At 43.5% G+C, this 15,033-nt stretch overlaps 1 protein-coding gene across 2 annotated transcripts; it reads right to left on the bottom strand.

Annotated features, from left to right (window-relative positions):
* Positions 1-1,219: 1,219 nt before the first annotated feature.
* On the bottom strand, positions 1,220-12,152 carry LOC133914743 (cytochrome P450 90D2-like). Of its 2 annotated transcripts, none has more exons than XM_062357791.1 (10): positions 12,004-12,152; positions 10,595-10,645; positions 6,559-6,893; positions 6,071-6,407; positions 4,946-5,098; positions 4,508-4,771; positions 3,549-3,638; positions 3,241-3,426; positions 2,560-2,681; positions 1,220-1,768 (listed from the first exon to the last, which is right to left on the bottom strand). In XM_062357791.1, the coding sequence occupies exons 1-10, from the start codon at positions 12,013-12,015 to the stop codon at positions 1,681-1,683; spliced, it is 1,638 nt and encodes a 545-aa protein (XP_062213775.1). In that variant the 5' UTR covers positions 12,016-12,152; the 3' UTR covers positions 1,220-1,680. The 2 variants fall into 2 exon arrangements, with proteins under 2 accessions (XP_062213775.1, XP_062213815.1); XM_062357831.1 differs by having other exon boundaries at positions 4,946-5,095; positions 12,004-12,150.
* Between the last annotated feature and the right edge of the window lie 2,881 nt (positions 12,153-15,033).

The raw sequence follows: 15,033 nt of genomic DNA, 5'->3' as shown, positions 1-15,033 counted from the left end.
CCTTCATCACCGGACTATCCTGTTAGTTTATCTTCGTTCTTCAGCACAACACCCTTCTCTGGAAGAATTGATCTGATGAGCACATTTGCTAATCACCAGACCTTCCGATGAGGTCTTCAACCCTCTCTCCTCCTTTGTCAGATATACTCCGATGAGTTCAACGCTTTGAACATCGGATGATCCGGTGAGTTCATTTTTGATGAGACTTTTACAATTTAATTAAATTTATCCCGGCTATGATAATTTCTTCATGTATTACATTTATAAGATCTACTAATATATATTCTTAACAAATATATTAGTCTCGTTAACTATATTATCATTAATAATCAAAATTACCGTCATAACCTAATAAAACTACTTTCTTTACAACAACCTTTCCATCACCAGTCACTGACATGTTACAGATAGGCTCCCGCTGTATTGGGACACCTATGTACAATATTCTTCAAGGAACAACGCACAATTCAGTTCCTCGTCCAATCCAACTTTGGAGAACACGTAATTTCTCAACGAATTGTACAATATATGTCTAGTTTTGCCTCGTGAGAAAAATAAAACCCAGAAACCTAGCTTAAACAAGGTGGAGGGAAACAACAGGTGGTCTCGAAATTATGGATTAGCCACTGTTTACGGTTGGCAACTGAACGAGTTGGGTCATCTGTTCTTCTTCAATGCCATACCACCTCCTGCCTCATGAGAGCATCCCCAAAAAGCATCCAGTGCATTTACCCTTTCTTCCACCGGAGGGACATCATTTTTTGGCAGCTGCAGCTGCAGCATGCAGGAATCAGGATCGCACAAAACTGTGCGGATGGAGTTCCCAAGGAACTCGTCACTGTTCATCCATTTCTATCCTCTCTCTCTCTCTCTCTGCCGTTCTGTACACATGCGTCATGTTCTTCTTGGACCTCTCTCTCTCTAGGCCCTATATAGTATACTTGTTTGCCTGCTCCCCAAAGGAAGCAGAAGCATGCAGTAGCAGGTGCATGCCCACCAAGCTGCCCCAGTCTCATACACAAAACTCCAGCTTTCCAAAAAGTCCATCAAGAACACAGCTTATACTAGGACCCATTCCTTTGAACACATCCACAACCCAATTTTTTATTAGATTTATATCATTATAAATATTACAGTTTAAAATATGTCACTACACTTTTGATATTTAAAAAGACGTTATTATAAATCTCTTAAAATTATATCCATACAATTACAAATCTTCTGAAATTGGATCACACAATTATAAATCTTTTAAAATTAGATCCATACTATTACAAATCTCCTAAAATTAGATATATATCATTACAAAATATGCCTGAAGACTAAGGTAATAGTGTAGATCCAATTTTAAGAGATTTATAGTGATATCTTTTCAAATACCGAGTGTAATATCATATTTCAAAACCGTAATATTTATAATGACATAAATCTTAAAAAAACCAATACTACACTCGTACTAGTAATTAGTATTACTCCCTGGCTGCTTGATCTGCCTACCCTTCCTCTCTCTTCTGTACAGCTCCAATCTCCAATGCACGGCAATGTGGAGCAGCAACATCTTTCTGCCGGCACCAAGACGTACCTTTTGAACTTGCCACCTTCAAGGATTCTTCGTTCTTGCTATGAGCCTACGATGGTGTATACTTGTGTAAGTTGCAGAGCTGCATTTGCAGGCTTGCGCTAGTCTGTGCTGGTGACCCGGATGGGCATGCCTCGCTTGAGCCGCACGGTTGGGAAGTTGACGATGCGGTCCTCCTCCGCTACCCACCTACAAGCGCAGGGTGTCGATTCAATGCGATCAGTTCATCAACCAGCAAACACCCAGATGCAGAGAAAGAGAAATATCAATCACACAAGCCGATGCCGATGCCGATGCCGATGCCGATGCCGATGCCATGCACGATCTAATCCACATGTGACTGGTCGGGTGACCGGACTGGGCACAAAGCATGTCACGGATCCGATCGAACTGGTCGAGCCATCTCCATCGGGATGTGTCCAAGACTCGACGGATGCTCAAAAGCTGGGTTGTTTGAAGCAGTACGTACTTGCTGGAGTGATTCACCCGCTTATAACGCTAGCTCTATCGCATTACTACTCATAAACACCCAAGACACGACCTAGGCTAGATGCACGTATGAGTTGGTAGTACTTGGCGGTCATGTCGCACGTGCGGGGCCACTCAGGACTAGACGAGCCGAGCCGAGCCGAGTCCCCTCGACGACTAAGCTGTGTGTAGTGTAGGGGTCCCCTTCCTCTAGGCTTGGACCTCCCTACGCATCTTATCTCCCTGTTCCAGCAAAAATTGAAGATCCAAAACTCGATTCACTTTATAGGTGAAATCCATGTCTTTTATCATCGGTTTTTGGTAAGATGAGTTCGACTAATAGGTGAAATCGATTAATCACGCATGAACAAGCTAGCTATGCTCAAATGATAGGAAGATGAGATATATCGGTATGATTTGTGAGTGATGTGGTCATGTATGCAAGGAATTGAAGGATCCGATAAAATGCCTTTTATTTTGGTTGTGTATCGATGTATGAGATTGATCCATACCTGAAGCTGGTGACCAAGTGATGCAGAAAAATGGAAGCTTCCAGCCTGGCCAGATCCAGGCCTGGGCACAGCCTCTGCCCACCGCCGAAAGGAGTGAAGCTGCTAGTGCTCGCGTCCTTCTCCTGTTATGATCAAGTTGTTGACCACAACAGCACATTATTAGGTTTCTAAATCAAATCATAATAACGATAAGCTTCACAGGTAGCCCACATCATTGTCAACACCATCTGCTTAGATTGATCTTCAACTTGGATTCAGGTTTCTATTTCTTCTGGATGTTAAGCCACCTAATTCCTCTAGGTTCGTCCAGTTTTTATGTTCATCTCCTTGACAAATGTACAGAACTCAAAATTGCTACTTTTTCTAGTGCATTTATTTTTGGATACTCGACCGCATTGAGCCTAGTGGGTAGTAAGAACAATGCAAGCTTTAAGATAAAAAGGGTCTTTGTGATTTCCTGCCATACTAGATGTTAGTACAAGGCAATTCTATGATGAGCTTAACCCATATAGGAGTAAACACTAGTGTTACTTGGACACCCATGTCCAATTAGGTAACACTGGTAAACACACATGTCAGGAGTCCCACAAACCCCACTCATCAAATCCCTATTATGTTGGTGTTGACTAAAGGAGTAACAATTGGATGAACATCTCTACCAAATGTGGGGCTCCTTCTTACCTTCCACCTCCATGGATTGAACCTGCAGGGCTCATCATAGAGCGTGTCGTCGAGGTGGACCGATCGGAAGTACACGAACACACACCAACCTTTGGGGATGAGGTGCCCCTTCACCTCGACGTCCCGGACCGCCTTGCGCATGATACCGTTGATGATGTTGCCCATCCGCAGAGTCTCGGTTATGACCTATGATCAAATGTTTGATCCAGGCAAGGTTTTATTAGAAAAGAAAAATGGACACTCAAAACGTACACGATCATTGGTGACATAGAAATTTAGAAGTTATGAGGAGAATCGGGTATACTTACATGTTGTGTGAATGACAAGGACATGTAGTCTGTCCACTGCAAGGTCTCGCCCATGTCAGTTTTTCGCCTCTTGAGCTGCAGGTTCTCCTCCTGGTCATTGCAATTTGGTTGGTTTCATTATTGCAGCAAATGATCACTGAAGCTGAAGGGAAAAATCAAAATAGACAGGCATGTTCTCTAACAGTAATTCAGTAAAAGGCAGGCAGAGGTTTCAATGAGTTCATTGTTTCACGTGGCATCAAAACTGAACATGGTGGACAGAAGAGTACTTTCTTAGCGCTGTAGCGTTGCAAATGTAAACTAGTAAATGACATGATGCTGCTTGGGTTGCTGTAAGAGGCCATGCGTCGTCTAATTTCCATTAGCAAAAAAGAAAAAAAGAGTTCTACCCCCCTGTTCTCGGCTGATGAACTGTATGTACAAAATTAGCTTTGTGCAACTTAGTTTTTTCCCCCATTTTAGAAAAAAAGGCCTACCTTGTGCAACTTAGTTTTTCTTAAAACTATGGAAACAGTATGTCCAAAATTCAGTGCACGTGTTTGTATTTAGGTGTGCATCGCTATCAAATGCACTAACTGGACAAATTAGCTTTGTCATCATACAATTCAGTGCCGAAAGCTAGATAACAAGAATTAGGTGGCATGATAACGTCCAATTGAAGTGACTAAATGCACAATAACATGACTATTAATCGACCAAGTAGATGGCACATCATGATACTTTTTGGAGTGAGAAGATGACTACTAGTGATGACACGTATGCATCTGACTTAAAAATGGTGCATGACTTACTCTAGATCCTGCTTCTCTATATTAGGAGGAAACCAACCATAGTACTCAGCTATAATCGATCTAATTGCAAGTGCCTGGTTGTTACTCGTTAGGATGTTTTGTGGGAACTCTCCCAAAAGGAAATGTCGAGTATTATGCTAAACATAGATGCGCACATACACTACTTACCTCTAATTGTTGCAGAGCCAAAGGGCACTCGCTAAGATACTTGATGGCAAGCGTGATGAGCACGGGCACAGAGTCCTCTGCCGGGATCATCAGGTCGATCATGTTGTCCGATATCAGTTCGTCCGTGAGCTCGTCGCTCCCGTCGCTTATGAGCACGTCGATGGCGTCGCGGGGGGCGGCACGCGGCCCCTCGCCGTCAAGGATCCTCCTCCTCCTCTTCTCCTGTATGATCCTCTGTATCAGCCTCGCCATCCTCTTCTTGGCCTGGCAACAGTAGGTACATTTACACCCCAGAAGCGAGGCAAATAGAAAGAACAAAGAAAGGCTGATAATGTTAGCAGTGACAGTGATCGATGCTGCTTCAGTCTGATACAGATACAGGCCATTGCTTGTGTGTGTGCAGGTGCAGGTTAGTGTAGTAGTGGTAGTAGTATATACCTGGAGAGATCTGTAGAGCCTAGTCCCTGGCAGCTTAATAGGAAGGGACATGAGGCCGACAATAAATTCCTGGAATTGCTGCTTGAGCTGCTGCATTTCTGGCCCAGCCTCCAGCCCGATCAGACCCCTCACCAGGATTTGGAACACTATCTGCTGCCACACACATTCATTCATTACTCACTGCTATTGAGGACATAGTGATACACGCGCTCTTTTTTTCATTCTTTTTCTTTCTCTCTATCCATTTTTCTTTGAAACTAAGGGCAGGAGCTCTGCCATTTATTTCAAGAAGAAGAGCATACAGTAGTCCAAAGGGGGAAACACCACAAGAGAAAACACAAACACCAACCTTTCTCCCTACTCTGCAGCAATGCGAGTACTAGATTATCATTTCATTGGTTAAGATCACTTGAAACGCCAGAATTTAACAGACTTGAAATTCCAGGATTCAACTGAACTATTCTGTAACTGTAAGCTATCAGGAACAGCCTGCAGACCATGCATACTGGTCTCCTGGAATGCAGAAACGACTATGCTAGACCGTGTGACTGACGGTAAGTGCAATAAGAGTGTGTGTAATGCCTTTGTAGACACAACATACGATAGACATACTGTAGTACTGTACGTTTGGTCTGAAGAATGTAAGTTTTGCCGGTAATTCGATGTATGTAAAGTGTGTGCGCGTGCGGAATTGAATGGGGAGAAGAAAAGGTAGGCACCAACAGTGCTCCAACTCCCCCAATCTCATCAAGATACCACGCACATACGAGTATGTGGTGGTACGACTGAGATGAGATTTTTGGGCCTTCCTTTCCCGGCCTTGGATAGCTACTTCCGTGTGGTGACACGGCCGCGCACGTGTGCACGCCGTCCTCACCCCCTTGGTCTGCGCGCCATGTCACCTCTCTCTCTCTCTCTCTCTCTCTCTCTCTCTCTCTCTCTCTCATCCAATTCATCGCAATCCTTGTTCCGGAACATGACTGTAGAGCGCAGCGCATGTGAAAGCAAGAAGCCAAGGCGGCGGCCATGGACATGGAGGAGGGGAGTAATCACTACTAATCAGCTAGAGTAGCGTACTAAGTCGTATATATAGGCTGTAGGTAGCAGAGAGAAGCAAGTACGTACCGTCTTGGCGTGGTCCTGGATGCGGAGGAGCGCGCCGGGGCCCTGGGCGCGCCAGGCGGCGAGGGTGGGCACGAGGCATCGCTGCATGTCGGCGGTGACCTGTGCCTTGAGCTGCGGCGACTTGAAGAAGGCGCCGACGAGGCCGTGGACGCGGCGCTGCAGGCTGCCGTTGATGAGGAGGATGGAGGACTTGCCCATGAGCTCCGTCAGCGACCGCGGGTACCACGGCACGAACGCGCGCGCGTCGCTCTGCAGCACGAACCGGCTCACCTCCGCGTCCGCCGTCACCACCGTCGCCGACCCGAACAGGTGCGACCGGAACACCGCGCTCCCGTACCTGCGCGCGCACGTGTGAATGCATGCCATGCCCATCGTGTCACGACTCCACGTACACTGTTCGCGTACCTGCCTATATGCGCGCGCGCGCACGTGTGCCGGAGGCAGAGAGGAGAGAGAGAGAGAGAGAGACAAGCTAGCAAGCGACTTACTGGAGGCGGCGCTTGTCGACGAAGGCCTCCGGGCGGGAGGAGTAGGCGCAGGACACGAAATCCAGCGTCTCGCCGACGAGCGGCCACCCGAAGCTGCCGGGCGGGAGCCGGGCCTCCTTGCTCGCGCCACTCCCCCCACGACGACGACGCTCTCTCGCCCTCGCCGTGGCCGGCAGGAGCTTGCGGGACAGCAGCATCCACACGCCGGCCCCGGCGATGATAAGCAGGGACAGCGCGACGCCGGCCGTGCACGCCGGCTCCGGCCAGGGAGCGGCGGCGGTAGTCGGCATGGTAATCTTAGCGTGTTTGTTTGCACCCGCCGAGCGGTGAGCGAGCTACGAGAGGACGAGGGAGGAGAGGCACTTATATGTAGCGAGAGGAGAATGGAATCGGCAAGTGCAAAGTACAGAAGAGGAGACGAAAGGATTTTAAACTAGTAGGAAGGAGTATGTCCTGACAATTGAAATTTAAAGAATTTCCAGATGATTTAGAGTAGTTTAATTTTTCTTTGTGTAGTCCCCACGTCTATGATTGTGTGTCTTTGTTTTTGCTTCTCGAGGATTGAGAACTGAGAGTCCCGTGCAGAGGTGAGGCGACAGGGCTGAGCTGCTGATGAGTGATGGCCGATGCTCGCTCACCTCCTCGTGCACACGCGTAGTTAAAAGGCCTGTGCGCCCTTTCTTTATTTTAAAAGATTCTTTAGTTAATATATGCAGAAAATTCATAGTAGAAACGGTTCGATGTCTTCATGATGTAGACATGATCCAAAGGAATTTTGAAGTTCAATGTTCAAAACATAACTCATAAATGGACTCTTTTCAACAGGCCCATCTCGGGTGTTGGATAAGTGGTCAAATGAACGGTGTCCTAATAAGTTATGTGTCCGCATGTTTTAGTAAAATTTTCATTGGGTAAGAGACCAAATTCTTGAATAGAGTGAGAGCCTGAGCTACGCCAAGCTACCAAAAAGATTCCTAGTGCAGCACTGGTAGCGCTCCAAGACGGCTAGACTACCACAGTACCGGTACGTCCCACGACAAATCTGTGCACACGTTCGCTTTGAAAGTCTTGCGAATGCAATCAATGCCTATCCCTATCTCTGTCGGTAAGAGGAGATTTTTCTCAGCTTTACTTAATTCTGGAAAAAAAAAAAATTGAGACACAGCAAGGATGAAGAGACCATTGCGAGGATCCCCACACCACACGATCCACTGTTCGGCATGTGTTTGTCTCGCCACTTATAATCTAGCATTCGTTCCTCCTTAGCTAACAACTCATGTGGTGTCCATTTCTTTCCAATTGATTAGCTTGTGATGTCCTTTACTTTATGTAGGCTGCCGACTCATGAAAAAGAAGAAAAGATAAGGCACATGCAGAACGGTTTAATCTGCATCGTATGCCATTATGCGTCTGATCTAAAACAAACAGAGACGCCGTTGACGCAATCAAGAACAGAGGAAAGTAAACTTTTAAACCTCAAGTTGATCAAAGCTCGATGCACCAGTCACACAGCCGAAATGCAAAAGAATGATGCACAACCATGGATATCACTAGCTTCAAGCATAAGTGGTGGGTTTATTTTGATCGAGGCGGCTTTGCAGTTGATTACGTATATGAACCGCATTACATATTCGAAAAGCAAGCGAATACTGCCCCACGAAGAATCTTAGGCAATGAAAACAGTAAAGAAACCGTGGCAACTGCTGGGGCAAACCACTGTGCAGCTCAACGTGACTCCTTTCGGCTAGATATGTTATCATAAAATTAAAATATTTAGGTAATATCATTAGCCTAATACTCCCTCTGGTTACAAATGTAGGACGTTTTAGCTTCCTCAACTATTATCTAAATATAAGTCATTCTCGAACTTCTATGCATTTTTTTCTCTTTTGTTCCCGTCTTACTCTTATTTAATAAATACTACCACTCTCACAAATGAATAAGTTATCTTTTTCAATACTAAATAAATAAAGGATAATAAGATTATTTAATCTACTTTCTTAATCTTTGTGCACATATCTAAAATAATCTACGTTTACAATCGAAGGGAGTATTAAAAACTCCTACACGATGTTCAAGAATAGGGTCTACGTTGCCATGTATACCTTCAACTTGGGGGCACTTTAGGCAATTGGGTCTGCGTCAACTCACTTTATGTTGCGACGAAACTACATTCTTAGATATGAACATGTTTCCGTTTACCACTAATACTTTCCCAACATGAACGAAGGACAGATGCAGCCAGCCACCTTCTGTGTCCGAGAGGCCAGTGCAAAGCAGGCTCAGAAAAAAATTCTGTGGTCTGTCACACTATCGTCTGGACGCACCTCCAAGACAATCAAGCGACATTACATCACGAAAGAAAAGCGAGGTCGATTACACTCCCTCCCAAAGCAACAATGCTAATAGCACAACAACAAAGCTGGCAAGGAAACAAAAGCAGCGGCGGCAGCAGGAACGACAACAGCGGCGCGGCACGGCAGCGGCAGGGCACACCAATAACTGGAGGCGCCGAGCACGTACGTCCATGCCGCTGGCACTAGGGCTGCGTGTGCTCGCGGCCAGTCCGCGTCGCACGTCCTCTGCTCCCCCGAAGCGGCACATCTGCACGAGCAGGTCGCAAACGCACGAGCGGTCGCAGCGTGCTGTTTCCCTTTACCTGTTGGGAGTACTATCGTACCAGTACTGCATCATCTGATGCGGAGTTGCATCAAAGGGCAGTGGTACTCTGCTTCCGACAATTTTTTTTTTTTTTTTTTTTTTTTTTTTTTTTAGGGAGGTCAAAGAGAGCCGAAAGGAAGGTCCTCTCGGAAATATCATGTCACTCACTCACTCTGTTCAGCATTTCACCATCATCGAAATTGCAAAAAATTCGAGGCGGCCATGGGTGGGGCAATCAATGGATTGTTAGGAAACGTTTGGGACTGATGAGTTCTAGAAATTTTTGCAGCAAATTCATTCATTCACAGGACACAGTTCAGTTACCAAAGGATGATTGTTTCCCGTGTGCCAGATGAGAACTGAATGGCCTTCCTAATCTTCTAGTGCGGCTTGGATAAGTGCCCGGTGGTGGGAGTGCAAGAGTGTGCAGCTCCTGGCCGAGCCAGAACAGATCCGATCCCAGTCACATTTTCACTGTTTATCTAATTTTGTTGTCAAACCTTTAATATTTTCCAACTTCTAAGGACGTGTCGAATTAGCAAGTAAAGTCCAAAATAACAACAACAAAAAAACTCAAAATGACATGCTCTCAACAGGGACCCTCTGGAATTTCTGGTTTTGGCACTAATTGGTCGACTACAACTGAATCTGGAACCCTAGCCCACGGCATGCTACTCCATTGCCGTCAGAAAATATGTGTAGAAGAGCATAAATTCTTGGGCAGTGCGGTATCAAGCAATGATGTGACCAAACCCAAACCCCACACTAGCAAAACGATGCACATCACACTCCAATCACTTGTTTAATGGTGCTTTTCTTCTATCTGTCCCACCTCTAAATTGCTAGCATACTTCTACTCTTCTAGCTCTGCAGATTTGATTAACACAGCCATGCACCCGTGGTTGGGCCAGGGATTGGAGCTTTTGATTCTGTTTTAAGGCAGCTCCCTAGTCGGTACTTGACCTAAGTTTAGGGTACCTCAGTGGGAAACCAGGGCTCACCATTCTACTTAACAATCTTAGCCTAATCTAGGCCTGATAAGTTAGTTGATCTAGGTTAATAGGCGAAATATTGCACTTACGAGTTACGAAGCATTGTGCAATGACAAAGGAAAGGATAAAGCGGATCCACTTTGTGTTTTAGCTGGAATTTTCCAGGTTTTGGATGAACCCATAGGTGAAACAAGGGTCTGCAGAGAAGCTGCTAGTTGCCACACTTGGTATTGTGCTTTAAACAGATCTATGGATTGTGTTTCAAAATCTTCCTTTCCCCTAAATTAGATTCGTTCCAAATGATTTGACTCTGGAAAGTAGCAAGCTGCAATCTTCATGCTAAAAGAAGTGAAAACCAGAGGAAATAAGCAATGACACTTTACCTGAATTTGAAGCTGACGATGAAAAGGTACAGATATGGAAGTGCCGTCCCTCTGCATTACAAAAGAACAGTTCTTTTAGGCAGCTCCAAAATTGCTGATACGCAAGCCTTTAAATTCAATCCAACATAAGCATCACACACACAACAGAAAATGCTATGAAAATTTCTTAGAAAATTTTGTTCATGTACGTAGAAACACTCATCATATGAAGGTGGAGGTGGCCCAGTTTTGGATATAGATGGACGTCAATCATTAGGATTTGCCAGGAATTTCTTGGTCAAAGTGATGGGAAATGCCAGCTTGACTATGCCCAGACAGTCACTGGAACATTCTTCTAATCCTAGCCCTAACAAACAGAACAAGCTAAGCTAGCTAGCTGTATAGGAATGGAGACACTTGAAACTTCAGATACGATTTGACTACGACTGGTTACCCAATCCTTGGCAGGGTTAGTGGAAGAAAATAGGAAAGTCGCATGCAAAAACAAAACAGGCCGTCCTGTATGCACAGAGGGGCATCACATTGGGATCGTAAAGGAAGGAACAGAAGGAATCAATGATAGAGGCCCTTTCTTCATGGAAGTATTCATCATTGCTGCATGGAATATCTGGAAACAAAGAAATAATTTAATCTTTAGGAATATCAACCCAACTTTTCAATAATGGAAAAATGACTTCATTAAAGAAGTTTATCTTCAATCTCACAGGATGACAGAGTCTTTGAATCTTCTTGTTTCTGCTTGGCTCTCCTCTTTTGTATAGCTGCTCTTTTCTTTTCCTTCCTTTCTCTTTCTGTTGTCCCCTCTTTAGGGGGTCTTTGCACAGTGCTTCCTTTAATTTATATTAATATATTTTACCACAGTAGGGGATTCCCCTACTGCTTCCCCCCAAAAAAGGAATCAATGATGGGTGAGTGCAACAAGGACAGAGGCTGGAAAAATATTTAGGAGGCAATGGCCAAAGGGGGATCTCAATAGTGACCTTGTACAGTTGTACAGGGCCTTGCTCTTATTGCATGCAGCTGACGAGGACACTGGTGAGTTGCAGTTCAGGCTTTACGAGTGCAGGTACAAGAGACATGTACAGAGGCAAGATGGGCACGGAGGTTGATTGATCAAGACCAGGAGCAAAGGAGCTCTGTATAGGGCAACAGAAGCAAGTAGAGCCTAACTTTTGGTCCTAGAAATTAGTGCCCACAGATTATCCTGCAGTCTTGCACTCTTGCACCATTATGGACTCGTTGGGTACGGAGTAGTGCCATGGTAGTACTCCTAAACGGTAAAGGCAAAGATACCGGACAATGTTCTGTGCAATGATGCGAATGCTGGGTATGAAAGTATCGCAGAACGGCAATGGTAAAAGAAAGGAATGACAGGTGAGGTAAATTTACTCGATGAAGCAATTACTGACCATGAGATTCATACAGCAACAGTATTGCTGGCATGGACAGGCTTCCTTTGTCCTGAGAATTATTTACTACAGATCAACCTGCTGGTAGTTCCTGCAGCTGCGGCCAGTACACCTGTTTCTCCTGGCAGACCAGCACATATTATCACAACCTTTCATGTGCACTGTGAATAAGCGCAAAATATGTAGGGAGCCCTGCAAGAGGAGTGGCATTGGTAAAACACAATGAGGAAGAATTTACTCAGCAGTTCTGCAGAACTAAAAGTCTGGTGCACAATTACTAGTTTTTTTAACACAAATAGCAAACAAGGAGATATATGTAGCACTTGAATGCCCTGGCAAATCTTGCAAATCAGTTGTGACTTATGACTAAAGGAAGAGCAGTACTTAATATGGTCTTCAAAGGAAATAAACTACTTAATATAAACTCATGCAAACAATGAACTGTGACAATGGTAGAGAAAGGACCAACGCTTCCATTTGGCAGATCCAGTTCACACAGTGAAGCATTTCTAGGGCCAACTAAAGCATAAGCACATTAACAACTAATATGGACCAAAGCAATTAAGATTATAAACTACCAGACAGCAAATGCGTACATGGTCTGCACGACAGATTGGGTGGCATTTGGACCCTAATTATTTATAGCACATACTGTTTCACTATTACCATGTTACCGGTTCCAGAAAGCTTAAAACAAGGCCACGTTTGCTACTGTTCACCATATCATTAATCTCAATCTGTTCATGGCATAGTTTGGGAGACCAGCATACGGCTGACACCTCTTGCTTGCACCACACTGCCCAACTATGTTGAAACAGCCAGTGGATCGCATGGCCATTATGCTCTTACTGTGTTGCATTTATCACTAGATCACATGGCACCTCAAGTTAAAAGGGACGGTAGATTCAAGCAATAGGACATCTTAGACAGGATTAAACACATCAGGACCACTATGTACAGACAATATAATTGAGTAAATTTCACAGAACTGTACTAAGATCTATCGCAAAATTACACTTTCAATAATCAGTTTCGCAAAACTATACTCTTATTGTAATTTCATCTCTAAAAATTACACTTTTAAGAATGATTTTCCCAAAACTACGCTTATATTGGCATACCGTATTGCAAAACTACACATTTATTGTCATTTCATATCGCAAAACTACACTTTTAAGCCCTAATGGAAGGTGTAGTTTTACCATACAGAATGACAATAAAAGTGTAGTATTACAGCACCGAATGACAATAAAAATGTAGCTTTGCAAAATTGATACCTAAAGTGCAGTTTTGTGACAGGAAATGTTTAGAAAAGTGAAATTTTGCAATGCTTTTCCCAATTGTATTGTAGTTTGGTGAAATTTACTCAATAAAATTAGATTCAACTAAGAGCTAGAAAAAAATATGCTCGATAACAAGTCATTTATCTCTGCTATTACTGAAAGTTACATTGTTTTTTACACAGACAGCATCGCAGCAATTATTTGTAAATATATGAAATAAAACAAGGTATAATAAAAGGACTAGTACAAGTATCAGTGTTACCATTTCAACAGTATCAACTGATCTTGTATTCTTGAATCCTGCATATATGGAGGATAGAATCCAAGTTATCTCATCAACATTACTCTGGACCCCATGATCTAGGAAGTTACAGGAAATCATCAATGCTGTTCTTTTCCTGGGTCCTCGCTACTTTTCTTGTTCATTCTGAACAAATGAACATCGTCAAAAACACATGAACCCAATTTCAACACAGAGATTACCAGCAACACTTCTCATTTAATATGTCCTATTTTTGAAGAAGGATTTTTATTCTATAGATAGCAACATTAATCACTATTTCAAGAAAATAACTGCAATGTACAACCATATAATAGCTACTAAATATGACAATGCCTATCTACTTGCTATGAGGCTATTTTGCCCTCGAAGGCTCTAACTGGTAGCATACTTCAATACCGAACCTAGCACATGCTGCTGAGAAGGGACCACACAAGCCTTCCCACTGCACCTGCTTCCGCAGCAGCATCTACTGTGACCATTAACTCGTGACAAAGAAAACACAAATCAGCTCAGAGGAGTATCTTGCATGTGGCCCTCAAGTTTCACAGATAATGAACCAAGCAGAATAAGTAGTTAACAAAATTGCTCAGTTAACTAGAAATGCATTTAAGTAGATAATGTACTCAGTTGCACGCTAGCACAGCATTTGCACAAAGAACTACAGAAAAAAATTATAAAGCATGTGCAAGAGAATGAAAGAAGAATGATGGCAAGTCTTGAGGCAACTGAGATAAACAACGATACAAACTGGTAAGAAATAGGAAAAAAACAGAATTCTCTTCTTAAATAGAAAACACGCAGAGCAATGCTCTATAGAATACATAGAATTTCTAAGGCTGGAACACTGAAGGATGCCCTTTTCGCCAAGAGATCCAAGACAAGGTAGCAATTACATCCTTGGAGACTCCACATGGAGGTAACCAGGTCTAAATATAAAATCATATACATGCAGACCCACTAGGAGGTGACTAAATTCAAATTAACCAAGTTACCTTCTACAGCTAATAATATGGTAGCTTAAGTGCAACAAACTCCAAATTATCATGCAAGTTACCTTTGAATTTCAGATAACTGTTCCAGCAAGGGAAAAATAGGATCTGTTATGATTAAATCATCACAAAAATATTCTGATCCGGATCAGATAGAACAAGCATGTTCCAAGTAAAAGCACCAGACAGATTATCTGCCAAAAGAGCTAGTGAAACTGACCATCTAAGGTAAGCTATATTGTACCATCAAGTGTAGGTACAAAGAAAAACGTTAGATTTTTGCAAGGTTTTTTTTTTCTGCGAGGGAAAGAAAAACATTAGATGGCAGCTATGAAGACATGAACTAGAAGATTAGTTACAATTCAGTCTATATCAGAGAAGTGTAAAATTAAGAACTAATGACTATATTCAAGGCAGGATGTATAACATTTTCAACATTCAAGATCTTCTAACTTTGCATCAATAAGACCAGAAA

The sequence above is a fragment of the Phragmites australis genome, chromosome 1 (assembly GCF_958298935.1).
Source record: "Phragmites australis chromosome 1, lpPhrAust1.1, whole genome shotgun sequence".
NCBI lineage: Eukaryota > Viridiplantae > Streptophyta > Magnoliopsida > Poales > Poaceae > Phragmites > Phragmites australis.
This window is presented reverse-complemented; position numbering and strand designations above follow the sequence as displayed.

Coding starts and splice junctions, on each gene's coding strand:
- LOC133914743 (XM_062357791.1), bottom strand. Junction 6,894..10,594: donor ATCGTCAGCTTCAAATTCAG/GTAAAGTGTCAT, acceptor GTCCTCTCGTAG/CTCGCTCACCGCTCGGCGGG. Junction 6,408..6,558: donor GTCGACAAGCGCCGCCTCCA/GTAAGTCGCTTG, acceptor GTGCGCGCGCAG/GTACGGGAGCGCGGTGTTCC.